Source organism: Staurois parvus, unplaced genomic scaffold (genome assembly GCF_062004578.1).
Source record: "Staurois parvus isolate SC_StPar_1 unplaced genomic scaffold, SC_StPar_1.0 ptg000010l, whole genome shotgun sequence".
In the NCBI taxonomy this organism is placed as follows: Eukaryota; Metazoa; Chordata; class Amphibia; order Anura; family Ranidae; genus Staurois; species Staurois parvus.
In genome coordinates, this window is record NW_028317806.1 from 72143 (window position 1) to 84806 (window position 12664).

The 12664-nt window shown below is 40.5% G+C and overlaps 1 protein-coding gene across 8 annotated transcripts in view; it reads left to right on the top strand.

Annotated features, from left to right (window-relative positions):
• EPS8 (EGFR pathway substrate 8, signaling adaptor) overlaps positions 1-12664 on the top strand; it is an 87823-nt gene that overhangs the window by 53509 nt on the left and 21650 nt on the right. For 7 of the 8 annotated variants that reach the window (XM_089669844.1, XM_089669845.1, XM_089669842.1 and 4 more), the window contains exons 7-14: positions 1330-1479; positions 6109-6191; positions 7699-7835; positions 8429-8499; positions 9610-9730; positions 10430-10518; positions 11806-11880; positions 12010-12158. In XM_089669844.1, coding sequence (XP_089525970.1) covers positions 1330-1479; positions 6109-6191; positions 7699-7835; positions 8429-8499; positions 9610-9730; positions 10430-10518; positions 11806-11880; positions 12010-12158 — 875 coding nt within the window. The remainder of the gene's footprint in view (positions 1-1329; positions 1480-6108; positions 6192-7698; positions 7836-8428; positions 8500-9609; positions 9731-10429; positions 10519-11805; positions 11881-12009; positions 12159-12664) is intronic. The other variant, XM_089669846.1, reaches the window with a different exon arrangement.

The following is a 12664-nucleotide window of genomic DNA, read 5'->3' on the forward strand; positions in this document are numbered from 1 at the left end:
AGTCACGTTATCTGTGTCATTTTATGGCTGGGTTGATGATGGGTTGGCTACAGTATGCTGTAGAAAGTACCTTGCTGGTAGGTGTTGTAGTTTGAGCTCAAGATTACGTCTGTTAATATTGTTCTCAAGGGTTTGGGTAGCCCAGCTGCTAAGATGTTGACACATTGTGGGTCACCTGCTTGGAGGGCACTTGTTTAATAACATTTGTTTGGGTAAGGACTGGTTGTCAGTAATTTTATGGCGCCCTTGTTTCCTGGGAGAACTGCTGCCCAACATAGGCCACATATACTGTATAGAACTTTTGGCTTCTCTAGGGACATTTGTCACAATTTGTACTGCTTAGCAAATAGTTTTTGTTTGTTTCCAGCCTAAAATTATTTTTCCCGACGGTGTCCTTGACAATGTCTTAAAGATACGGATGGAACTGAGAAATGTGTGACATTTTATTGTACTAAACTAAAGCTTTGTTATATTTTACCTCAGTACTTTTCCTGTTGCCCTTAAAGTCCCTCGTTCAAACACTGGGGGTTCTTCGCTCTTTTGACATTGTCTTATTTCAGACATGATTGGCATTCTTTAGGAAAGGGTGAGATGAGGGACTGGCACTCTGAATCCTCTTCCATGCCAGGTCATGTGTGGAAATACAAGCTGTCTCATAAGAGATATCTTGTAACATTATATAACAAAACCCAGGGAGACTTTCATGCTGGGGAGACTTTTCATACTGGAGATCAGTCAACTGCACACTCCTTGCTGCCATTGGTCCATTCCCTCACTTCCCTTTCTGAAATTTTCTTTATATGATGCAGTCAGTTACTGCATGTTTCCTGTGTAACATAATGGAGGGATAATCTTTGCCTGGGCCATTTGTTCCCAGCATTCTTCTCTCTCATAGTGTGCATAGCTGTTTTAGTAGCAATTGATGTAGCGTTGGGCAAAGTAGTGGACCTATCATTTTATGTAGCAGTTGGCATTGTAGATAATGTAGCAGAAGGCATAGTGCTGCACATGGTTGTTGATGTAGTATTTGACAAAGTTGCAGTTCGCAGTGTGGCAGCTAATATGTTAATGAGCATAGGGACAGATGTGGCAGTTGATATAGTGATGAACGTGTTCATGAATGTTGCAGATGTAGTTGTAGATCTAGCAGTGGACATAGCATTTGATGTGGGTAAAGTGGTGGACCTGGCAGTTGATGTAGTGGTGTACATGGCATAGTGGTTGACATGGCAGTTGGTGGAACATTGGCGTATTGGTGGATCTGTTTGATTTGTAGCAGTTGGCATGGCAGATGATGTGCACAATATGTGATATTTCATTTTTGCACAGACTGAATTAGAGAACTTTCCTGCAAGCACCATTCAGCACTGTAAGGCTGTGATGAAGGCCTGTAGATACGATTCCATTCTGGCCCTTATTTGTAAAGAGCCAACACAGAGCAAAGCTGATCTACACCTCTTCCAGTGTGATGAGGTCAAGGTAAGGTCTTTGTGGTAGTTTGCCATTGTGTTATCCCCATCACTTGGTGTACTTGCGGTGGTTTGCTCAGCGTGGAATGGTGTGCAACCTGTATGCTGCACTTCTGTATGGATTTTCTGCCTACCCCAGTGCACGAATTCACCTTCCTCCACCCAGTGCATGTTCTACCCATCTTTTCCCAATGCATGAATTTCACCCTCACCCCCCCTCCCGCACCACCACAAAGTGCGCAAATTCACCTCATTGTCCCCGGTGCATGTTCTCCCTCCTTAACCTGCTGCAGAAATCCCAACCCCCTTTCCTCCCACTCACTGTCCACTGAACAGATTCTCATCCTTCACCTCTGTGACCCTGGCCAAGAGTAGACAATGAAGGCCATAGGTGCAAATACAGTAAGTGAAAATCAGATTATAACAGATACATACGTGAAAATAAAAAGTAAAAACAATGCTATAAAGCAGGGGTGGGCAACTGTCCCATCATGCCTCTGCCTTTGGGAGTCATGCTTGTAACTGTCAGTTTTGCAATGCCTCATGGGACTTGTAGTTCTACAACAGCTGGAGGGCCACAGTTGCCCACCCCTGCTATAAAGTGTTTTATATGGGTTTGTAAATGAAAAGTCCACTTGTGAAAACATCCACCTTAAATCTGAGACAAAAGTGAGTGCACCAGGCTCTACCACCTCCACCTGCTAGGGGAACCACCACCTTGAAAGTACTGATGAAAGCTTACCAACAGCAGTGGACCCTCTAACTAAAGAGCAGTCAATAATGGCTCATATAGTAGTCATCCGGACCGCAACACTTCCATTGGAGGTGTTCAGAGTCTTCTATACTGAGTGTCCCGTGTATCCTTCTCACCTCTCCTTACTACCAGTACTCAGAGAAAAATAGGAGAGATTGCATAGCATAGAATCCTTTTAAAACTTTTATTTAGGGTTCAAATATCACTCATGTGAATAAAAACAATTGCACAGTGATAACTGAAGGACCTTCCAGCCAGCATACACAAAGACTACCGTCACTTCCGGGTTACTCACTACCATCAGCACGCATCTGCACCCTACACAGTTCGTCACGATTGACATCTTCCATGGCACAGTTATAATTTGATTTTCACTTACTGTATTTGCTTAGCGCAATACTTTATTTGCACATTTATCACATATTTTTATTTCGACAACCGCAGTTTGCTTCCCCTTGTTTCTCCAATGGAGGTTATATATTGAAAGATTCTTTCACTAGCTGGAAAAAGCCTATTCAAATGAACTATGCATGACAAAACGCACATTTGATGCAGTGCAACTGATCAGACTGGTGTGAATGGACCCTAAAAGTGTATATCAAGCGTGCACTTTAGCAGACAGGAAATCGGGGAACTCTACAACAATAGCACAGCCTGAGGAAAAATGCTGTTTTTTTTCCTAATGGAGTAAGGGAAGGTAGAACCTTTGTCAGATTTTTTTTTGTTTTTTATTTATGTTCCTGTTGCAGATTTTTCCACACTTCCTGTCTGTTAAAAGTGCTTTCAGCATGACAGGAAGTGAGGAGAAATCTTGTATAGCAGTAAATACTCAACAGGGGATCTAATACTTACCTAATCCATCCAAAACACAAAAAGTTTTTTTTGTACATACACTTGACCTTTTTTGCTGGATGAAGTTTATTTCCTATTATTAAGTTACCAAAACAAGAAAGGCCAGTACTATAAATATGTCTTCGGTGAGGCTTTTTCTTTACATAAATCTGCTGAAGACCTGAGGTCTACCAGATGCACCCAAAAAATGTAATTTGAAGAGTCTGGACATACACTGTCAGTGTTTTAGCCATGTCTGTTATATGTAGCTGGGCGATCCATTATATATGTGTAAGACTTGTATTGGTGAGTGAAACAGTGCTTTCTATATATCCCTTTGTTACATTTTTAGTATACTGTATGCTAAACAAACACATGGTTCCCAATCACTTCTACAGCAGCCAAAATGCCTCAACCCTCCCACCCTGGTGCCTCACCTGGGACTACAGGGGAATTCAGGAGGACAGTTGGGTGGGAACTCATTACTTCCCATTTCCTGATTTAATTTGCGCTGTGTCAACCTGAACACCTGAGATTGCCCAACAACATCCTTCACTTAAACACTGTCCCAATGTGGAGGCAGAGAACACCTCATTGTCACATCTTTTAGATTTAGGTAAACATTTGGAAAATCTATTGCTTGTGTGCAATGAAAATGTTGATGTGTGTTTTTACCTAAATAAATCTGATTTCATTAACATTTGTTCAAATACAAATCATGATATAAAATCAAAGAATCTTCTTTTTTTTTTTTGTATAGGTCCTTAGCTTGTATACATGTAGGTTTGAAGGGTCCTTAGTTATTTTTTAAGCCAATGATTAGCACTTAAGAATTGGTGTAAAAAATGGAGGGAAAAAAGGCACAATTTCTAGTCCTAATTAAATCCTCCTCTTCTGTCCTTTTAGCTATTTTTTGGATTGCTCATTTATTCATTTTTAGCATTTCTATGCACACTTTACTTCATTAGAAAAATACGTTGCCATGTTTTATGTCTATAAGATCATTTTAGGGGTACATGAATACATTTCAGGTGCATCTTCCTACACGTTTTTAAATTACCATAATTGATTCACCTGCAATGAACATTTTGGTGAATTTTGTATTTACAACATGTAAATACGCCCTTTAGGCCTTGTTCACACCATAAGTGCATACAGAATGATAGAAAAAGCACACAGATTTGGCTTACATAGAATATTTTTGGCTTGTTCACACCGTATTTCTGACTTAGGTCTCTGCAAGGACACAAAGAAGACAATAGTTTTCTATGTGCTGTGTTCACACCATATCACTGCTGTCATGCAAGTATTTTACCTGTACATAAATATGCAACATAAATTCTCTGTGGGGGCACAAAGAAAACAATTGTTCTCTAAATGTCCTATTCCCACTACAATGTTGATGTCATGTGAGTTATTTTATGTGCAGAAGACTGTATACGGTATATGTTGTAGATTTCTACGCAGAAAAAAAATAAACACATGATATGAGTGTTATGGTGTGAGCAGGGCACATAGAGGACAATTGTTTTCTTTGTGCCCTTGCAGAAACAAGTACAGTAAAACTCCCATCTCTGCACATGGTGTGAACAAGGTCTTAGTGTTATTATACATATAGTGAATAGAAAAAAAAAATTGTACTTTGAGAATTATTGTTGGTGGGATGTTGAGTCAGTTTTCATGCCTTCTTTGGAATGGCATCCTACATGAACCCCTTCCAGAAGAATTGTTGGATTGCTACATAAGGGGGCCAGATATAGTCCTCAAAGTAAAGTAAAACACTTGGCAAAAATGTAAATAGCATAAATGATGCAGTCTGATAGTAGCATTAACACAGCAGTTTTTGTTTTTCTGAATCCCCCTTGTAGCTTAGTTGTATTTTCTATTAATCCAGCAAGCAGATCCATTGATTTTCCACTCCTTGTACAGGGTGACAACACTGTTTGTTCTGCAGTGAAATCAAACCATAGTTTTGTCACCCTCTGAACAAGTTAGTCTTGGATGGGCATATTATTTTAGATGGACTCTTGAGCAAGCAAATTACACCAAACACCTTTTACACATTTTTGTTTTTCTTTTTGAATACACTGTTTTACTCTAATAAGTCTTTAAAGCAACCTCGTCACATAATTTAAAACTGATGAGAAACCCTCTGCCTGTAGAGAAGAAGGCACATACTGTCTCTGCTGCCTGTGCCACCAAATGATGCTCTGTTGAAGAGGATTGATTTAACCATTGAGTATCATGTCACTAATGATGCTCAATGGTTTCTTCTGCTGCTCCATATCGCTACCTGATTCCTTTTCTTCTTTACAGGCACTGCGTTTCTTGGCAGATTTGCTTATCTGACTTGGTCGCTTTAAGAGTTACTTGTTCATATACCTATATGCAAGAATTCAGAGCTTTATCTTGAAATCGCTTAGGAAGGAATATTTTCCTTGTTGGGATAAAATTGTTTTATTTTTGTCATTTTGCCTTTTTTTGCTTGGCCTTGATGGGCCCTTGTCTATTTCAACCAAAGTAGATATATAGGTGTGGCTAGATCTCCCTTCTTATACTTAGTATTTCAGTAAGGTCAGTGACTGACAAATGGGAGAGCCCAGTGCCAAGCAACTTGCCATCCTGAACTAGATCACAGAAACAATGGAGCGAACGGAGATGACTGGACTACTGAAACTTGCTAAAATGACAAACAAGTAGGAGACCAACACAGCACCCATTATAGAAGATGATAATCATCACTTAGTATGGTTGTAATTCTTGGACTACCTGTGTGAACAGACCCAGCTGAACCTTGGAACGACAAATTATTTTATTTTGTTCCGATTTCCATCCAATGACCTTCCTGCTGCTTCCTGTAGAATAGAGGCTGTAAATTATAATAGAACTGCAGCTTTTCCACATTGTGGCATGCATGAGATTGCATTTTATTGGTTTCCATTGTGCAGTGCTGCATGTCTCGCCTACTTCCATATTGTCTTTTACTTAGCTATGACATCTCATTCACTCCTTTTGTACAACACCATGTCTGATTGTGACATTTCAATCTTGTAGGCTTCTTATATCCAACAAGATATTGACAGTGCACTGAGTGATAGCAAAGGAGGGAGACCAAGGACACGGCCAGATGTACTAAGGTAATTAGAACAATATGAGCCTAAACTTGATACCTGGAAGCTAATGCATGTATTTTTTTTTTTTCTACTGGTTGAGCTGGCCATAGATGGACCGCATCTCAGCCAGGTCAGCAGGGACTAGCCGCGATTCGATCTTTCTCTGGGCGGGCTGACTGTACCCAAGTCAATCCATCAATCAACTTGCGCACAAGCAGCCTGACAGATTTTAATTACATGATTACTGCCCGATAATTGTGTCCTGGCAGAGAAGATTCCCCGCACCCCCCCCCCCCCCTGCAGAATACAATAGCACTGTGGGAGGCATTCCCCATAAACTCAATGCTGATTGTGTAGATGGGAGAATCAAGTGATTTTCTTTCCTTTCACACATGGTGGAAGGAAAAAAAATCGATTTATCTATGGCTTGCCTTATTCTGTACACACTGTAGTCTTACAGCCACACTGGCAGCAGAATTTGTACTTTGCACTACTATATTGGACATGTTGTAATGGCAACACCTTCTGTGGGCCTTGGGCAGAAGCCTGCTGTGGCTGATATTTTGCAGCCAGATATAATTTGTATTGAGAAATGAGACCCTGCCACTTTTCCTCACATTCTACATACCTTGCTTTTTTTTCTGGTACCGGCAGCCAAATATCAACCTCTTCTTCTATGGAGAATAGGGGGCAGTGCCTAAAGGGCTGAATCCTCAGCTAAAACCCTTACACATAGGAATTGCTTAATCTGCTGCTCTTGTGAACTCCCCACTCCTTTATGGCTGCATAAGGAAGGTGACCATATTCTGTAGGTTTTGTGCCACTGCTCCACCCCTTGTCTACTTTTAATTGCCAGTGACAGACCAGCCACTGCCAGTGGAAGCCTGATTTAAATTTTCTTGGCATGGGACAACTCCATATAGAACAGATATTAGGTAATTACTTCAACTGAACTGAAAGCATGACTTTTGAAAGTTTCCCAAAAAATCTTAATCATACAGTAAGGGACACAGGTTGCTATAACCCTTCAGGTGATTGGACGCTGGCAAAGGTTTTCGAGGACACCCCCCAAGGCACCTACTTTTTTATAACCCTATCCCACTCCGAGAGTCCTAATTTTTTGGTATCCGGGTCCTTAGAGTCTCAATTGTTCAGCAGCTGTATTGGGTTCCTGAAATTTGGCATACCCAGAGGTTGTTAGATTCATCAAAAAAGAAAACATACACACACACTTTTTATGATGATTGCATCCACTGGAGGATTTTCTGAGGACTTGGCTATTTTTGAGTAATATTTTGCTTTCAGAATGGCAGGCTTGGTGTTGTGAAATGTTGTGATTTGACCTTTTAGGTTAATTTAAGCCGTTAAGTATAAAAGTTGGTGGAGGTGTTCGGTGGTGAAGGTGCTCCCTGATAGAGGCTCTCGGTGATGGCTTCAGAGCCAGGAGTGGCACACGTTTTCCCATCAACTAGTCTACAATTAGTTTGTTTAGGCATTCTATATTCATCTGCCTTTTTTTCTTTCATTTTAGGAACATTGCAGCAAGTGACAGCAAAGTCCCCCCACCTCCCCAAGCGCCAGCTCCAATGCCTCCAGGATCAGTCACCCAGGTGGACGTACGCAGTCGTGTGGCAGCCTGGTCTACATGGGCAGCTGAGTATGGAGACTGTAAGTAAGAGAAAAATATGGTGTACCTGTAATTGTCTATAAAAGAGCTTTGCATTACCGTCACTCAGATACTTTGGCACCAGTTGGCTACATGGCTCTTGTCCATCAGAATCCTTTGTAAAAATAAAAAACACCGTTCACCATAAAATATGGGAGACTATAATGGTTTGGGGTCAATTTTATTTGTGATGTTTTAAATGTTTGTTTTTGAACTGATAGCTTTATTTTCCAACTCTGTAAACAAGCCATTTTCAATAAAGCAGTTAAAACTAGACAGATATACTTCTAAAAGTAGTGTAGTATGCCTCCTTCTGGATGGAAATAAAAATATGTTTTCATTCAATTGCAAAAAAATAATAAAATGCATTCCCTTCAATATTACCTATAGATTGCTGTATATAAAGTTTGGAAGCCCCATTGATCACTAAGGCTGATATGTGAATCAGTTGCAACCATTCCCACTACGTTGTAGAGTTGTAATATTTAGGGTGTCCCCAGTAAAAAATGCAGATCTTTTCTCTACTGTCGCAAGTCACATGTAGAATTGGTATGTAATTCCTGTCTGACTACTTTCACTGTGTTATTTGCTACAGATGATCGGCGATCCAGTCCAGATCAGGACGAGACACCACAGATGATTGAAGCAAGAATTGACAGAGATGTGGTGAGTGAGAATCCCTTCATTTATTTACCATGGAATCTTATGTGTCTTGATATCTGTTTGTGATCTACTATTTCACTTAGTGGAATCTTATGTGTATTAGTAGATCTCCAACAGATCCCATTTCATTTACCATAGAGTACTGTGAGTGTTGGGATCTGTTGGTGACTTACGGTTTTACTTACATTGGCGTCCTACAGTATGTGTGTTGGGGTCTTATTGATTAACTACTATTTCACTTACGTTTGAGTCTGATGTGTATTGGGATCTGTTGTTAAACCACTGTTTCACTCAGAGGAGTCCTGTGTGTGTTGGGATCTGTTGGAGGTCTACTATTTCACTTACAGTGGAGTCCTATGAGTTTTAGAATCTGTTGATAATCTATTATTTCACTTTCCGTGGAGTCCTACGTATGCTGAGATCAGTTGACAATCAACTATTTTAACTTGCAATTGAGCCCTTTAAATGTTGGGATTTGTTGGTGAGCTACTATTTCACTCACCATGGAGTCCTATGTGTCTTGGGAATCTACTGATTCACTTAGCAGGTGTTCTGTGTGTGTTAGGATCTGTTGATCATCTACTATGTTCACTTAAAATAGAATCCTGTGTGTGTTTAGATCTGTTGGTGATCCACTATTTCACTTACAGTGGCTTCCCATGAACATGGGGATCTGTTGGTGCTTTACTATTCCACTGACTGTGGAGTTTTATACGTGTTGAGATCAGTTACCATTTTACCTACCGTGGACTGCAATGTGTGATGGAATCTGCTGGTAGTCAACATGTTTTAGTTTCTGTATGCTACTTCGTCAAGTTCTTTTGTGATTCAGTGTATACAACAATACCTGTGATGTCTTCAGTAGTGTTTTCTATGTATACACCAAATATATATGTATGTGTGTGTGTGTGTGTGTGTGTGTGTATATGTATGTGTGTATATATATATATATATATATATATATATATATATATGTGTGTATATATATATATATATATATATATGTGTGTGTGTGTATATATGTATATATAATACATACACACGCACACTGTGTATGTGCTACTTTTTTTTTTTATAATGCATTATTATTTAATTGTATTTATTCTCGTTTAGCAAATCCTAAATCACATCCTGGATGACATAGAATTTTTCATAATGAAACTACAAAAGGCAGCTGAGGCCTTTTCTGAGCTGTCCAAAAGGAGAAAGTCAAAGAAGAAGAAGGGACCAGGAGGTACTTGGGAACAGGGGTAGGGACTGGTTGGTATGGATGGAAAGATTGAGGAAATGTAGATACTGAAAATAATGGATAAGGTTGCCAAAAGGTATTGATAGTAGGAAGAGAGGGGGCTACGATGTACAGATAGGTCAATGAAACCTGGAGGTATGCATGAGAAGAAAAGGAAAGCAGGGGGAGCAGACAAAGAGGTATGAGTGGCAAGGCAAAGGGATTGGAGATATAAGTGATTAGAAGAAGCAAGGACGTATTGGTGGTGAGAAGGGGACCAAAGAGGAATGGGTGCGTAGGAGGGGGCAGAGAGGTATAGGTGGTGAGAAGGAGCAGGAATGTATGGTTGGGGGGAAATGGGAGGTATGGGTTGTAGGAAGGAGCGGGAGGCAGAGAGGTAAGTGTGGTGTGGGGGATTGGGTGGGCGGAGAGATATGGGTGTTGGGAAGAAGGGGGAGCAGGTAGGTATGGGTGGGATGGAGGGTGGGTAGAGAGATATGGATAGTGAGAAGGTGAGGAAGCAAGGGTGAGCATGGGTGGTGGGAAAGCAGGGATATCAGGAAGGTGTAGGTATTGGGAAAGAGGGCACAGGAAGGTATGAGTTGAAAGGAGAGGCTGAAAGGTAAAGATGGGAACGACTTGTATGAGATTTTTGTTGCCTTTTTGGTAATTTGTAGTGAGTCTTTTCTTTTTTTTTTCATGTAGAGGGTGTCCTAACGTTACGTGCCAAACCCCCTCCTCAGGAAGAATTCACTGATTGTTTACAAAAGTTCAAACATGGCTTCAACCTCCTGGTAAGTGAAGAGCTCATGCTATGTTATTGTGCCTGCCAGGAATCCTTCTTGTTTTGATCATTAGTATTTAACCCATAAATTAATTGACATGAGCAAACTGATCACAGTCATCATAGATTATGAGCACAGATGTCCGAGAAAGCTGGTTACTTGACCTTAACACAAGCAGACTGAGTGACTGCAGTCTTATGCCTACAGGTAGCGTATAGCATTCTTAGATCCATTTTTATTACATAAAGGATAGACAAGGCTTGGTGGAGCCTCTTTTTTTCTTGAGAACAATCAGACCTCCAGTCTAGAAGCAGCTGTACCCATCCTGACCAGTCATGGATTGGGTGTCCATAGAAATGCAAGAGCAGTCCATCCCCTTTTTGGTTTGATGCAAACACCCTGCAGTCTGTAGCTTGTAATTGGTTCACACTGAAAGTAATGGGTTAGATGGGGATGAGCTATAGCTTGGGGGCCACCGACTACAGGTATCCATTAAAGAAGGAGATGGAATTTCAATTAACCAATCACTGACTGACTGGGATATAGAACAGCCGATTCTGATTTTTAATGAAAAGGCAAAGCCTGGAGGTAGGTCCCCTTTATTTCTGATAATTTATAACTCTCATCTTTTTAATAACCTCCATTTAAAACAAAGATAAACTACAGGATATTTAAAGTGATATTAAAGGTTCAGGGCAAAATAAATAACAAACATGTTATACTTACCAGCTCTTTGTAATGGTTTTACACCTCCTCTTTTTGGGTCCCCCCCCTTGCTCCAACCCCCTCTCTTGCACGTCACTGGATCAAGGGGAGGCTGGGGAGGATCCTAGACAAAGAAGGTTTTTTATCCTAATACAGATATATTAAGGTAAAATTGCTTAAGGCTTTAAAACCACTTTAATCATCTTGCTGTCCTAGAATTAAATTTGAGGGGAGGGGGGTTGGGGGGCTTGCATTTCGGTGAATCAGTGGCTATACTGGCCTATGGGACCCTAGGTAATTTCTGTATGTCACTTTTCATACACTGGTAGGCTATCTAGCGAGTTTAGTGGTGTACACAGCGTAGTGTGTCAACAGGGTCCACATGTCTACAAGCCAGTCCATTCATTGATTTTCTAGAAACCAGATGCTTCTGTGAACTAATTTCACCAAATGTTTCCTATACTTTCCTTCAGGCAGATAAAACCTTACTGAATTATTCATTTGCCCTGTCCGTCACCTTCTGTCCTGCTGCAGGAAGTATTGGAGTGCCGCTAGCTGTGCTGCTGCTAAAAAATGAATTGTGTTTTATAGGCAAAGCTTAAGTCCCATATACAGAACCCCAGTGCTGCTGAGCTGGTTCACTTCCTCTTTACTCCATTAAGTATGGTAAGAGTTTATTTTTATCATCTGAAAGTATCTGGTTAACGGGCACCTGGGGCGTGACCAATGTCTTAATTGGGGGCTCCTTGTAGTTTGTTGCAGGTATTTAATTGTGCTGTGTATATTATTTTGCAGATGGTGGAGGCAACAGGTGGCCCAGAGCTTGCAAGAACCGTTCTCAGCCCTCTCCTAATAAAGGATGCCATTGATTTTCTTAGTTTTATCCTAAATGAGGAGGAGAAGAAGCTGTGGTTTTCACTTGGTGAAACTTGGACAAAGTCCAGGTAATTCTGGGTCTCCTCTGTGATGTGGGCAGGTATTACCTGACAGGGGTTTTGATGTAGACCGTTATTACTCTAGAGCTCCAGGAGGTTCTGGTGTAGGCAGAGATTACTTGAGAGCTTTCAGGGAACAGCACTATCCTTAACTAAAGATCCATTAATTATCAGCTTCACAGATGTTCCCACCTCATTGGTATTCTCTTGTGTTTGTCTTTGGACACAAACCATGAAGGCAAAAAAAAAAAAATTAAATTGTACAGAATAAAGGCATATTTCACTGTATAATTGTTTGAAATGCAATATCATATGCTCTTTTTCATGGTCAAAGAACATTAAAAGGTATGAACCAAATTTGCTCTAAAACCATCCTCTCTCCATCTAGATTATATAAGTCCCAATATTTTTTTCTCTTACTTTGTTACTGGAGCAAGAATGTTGGAAAACGTGGCATTGTCACCAGGTTTCCAACATTCTTAATGAGGAAAGAACAAACAGAGGGCACACAGGCC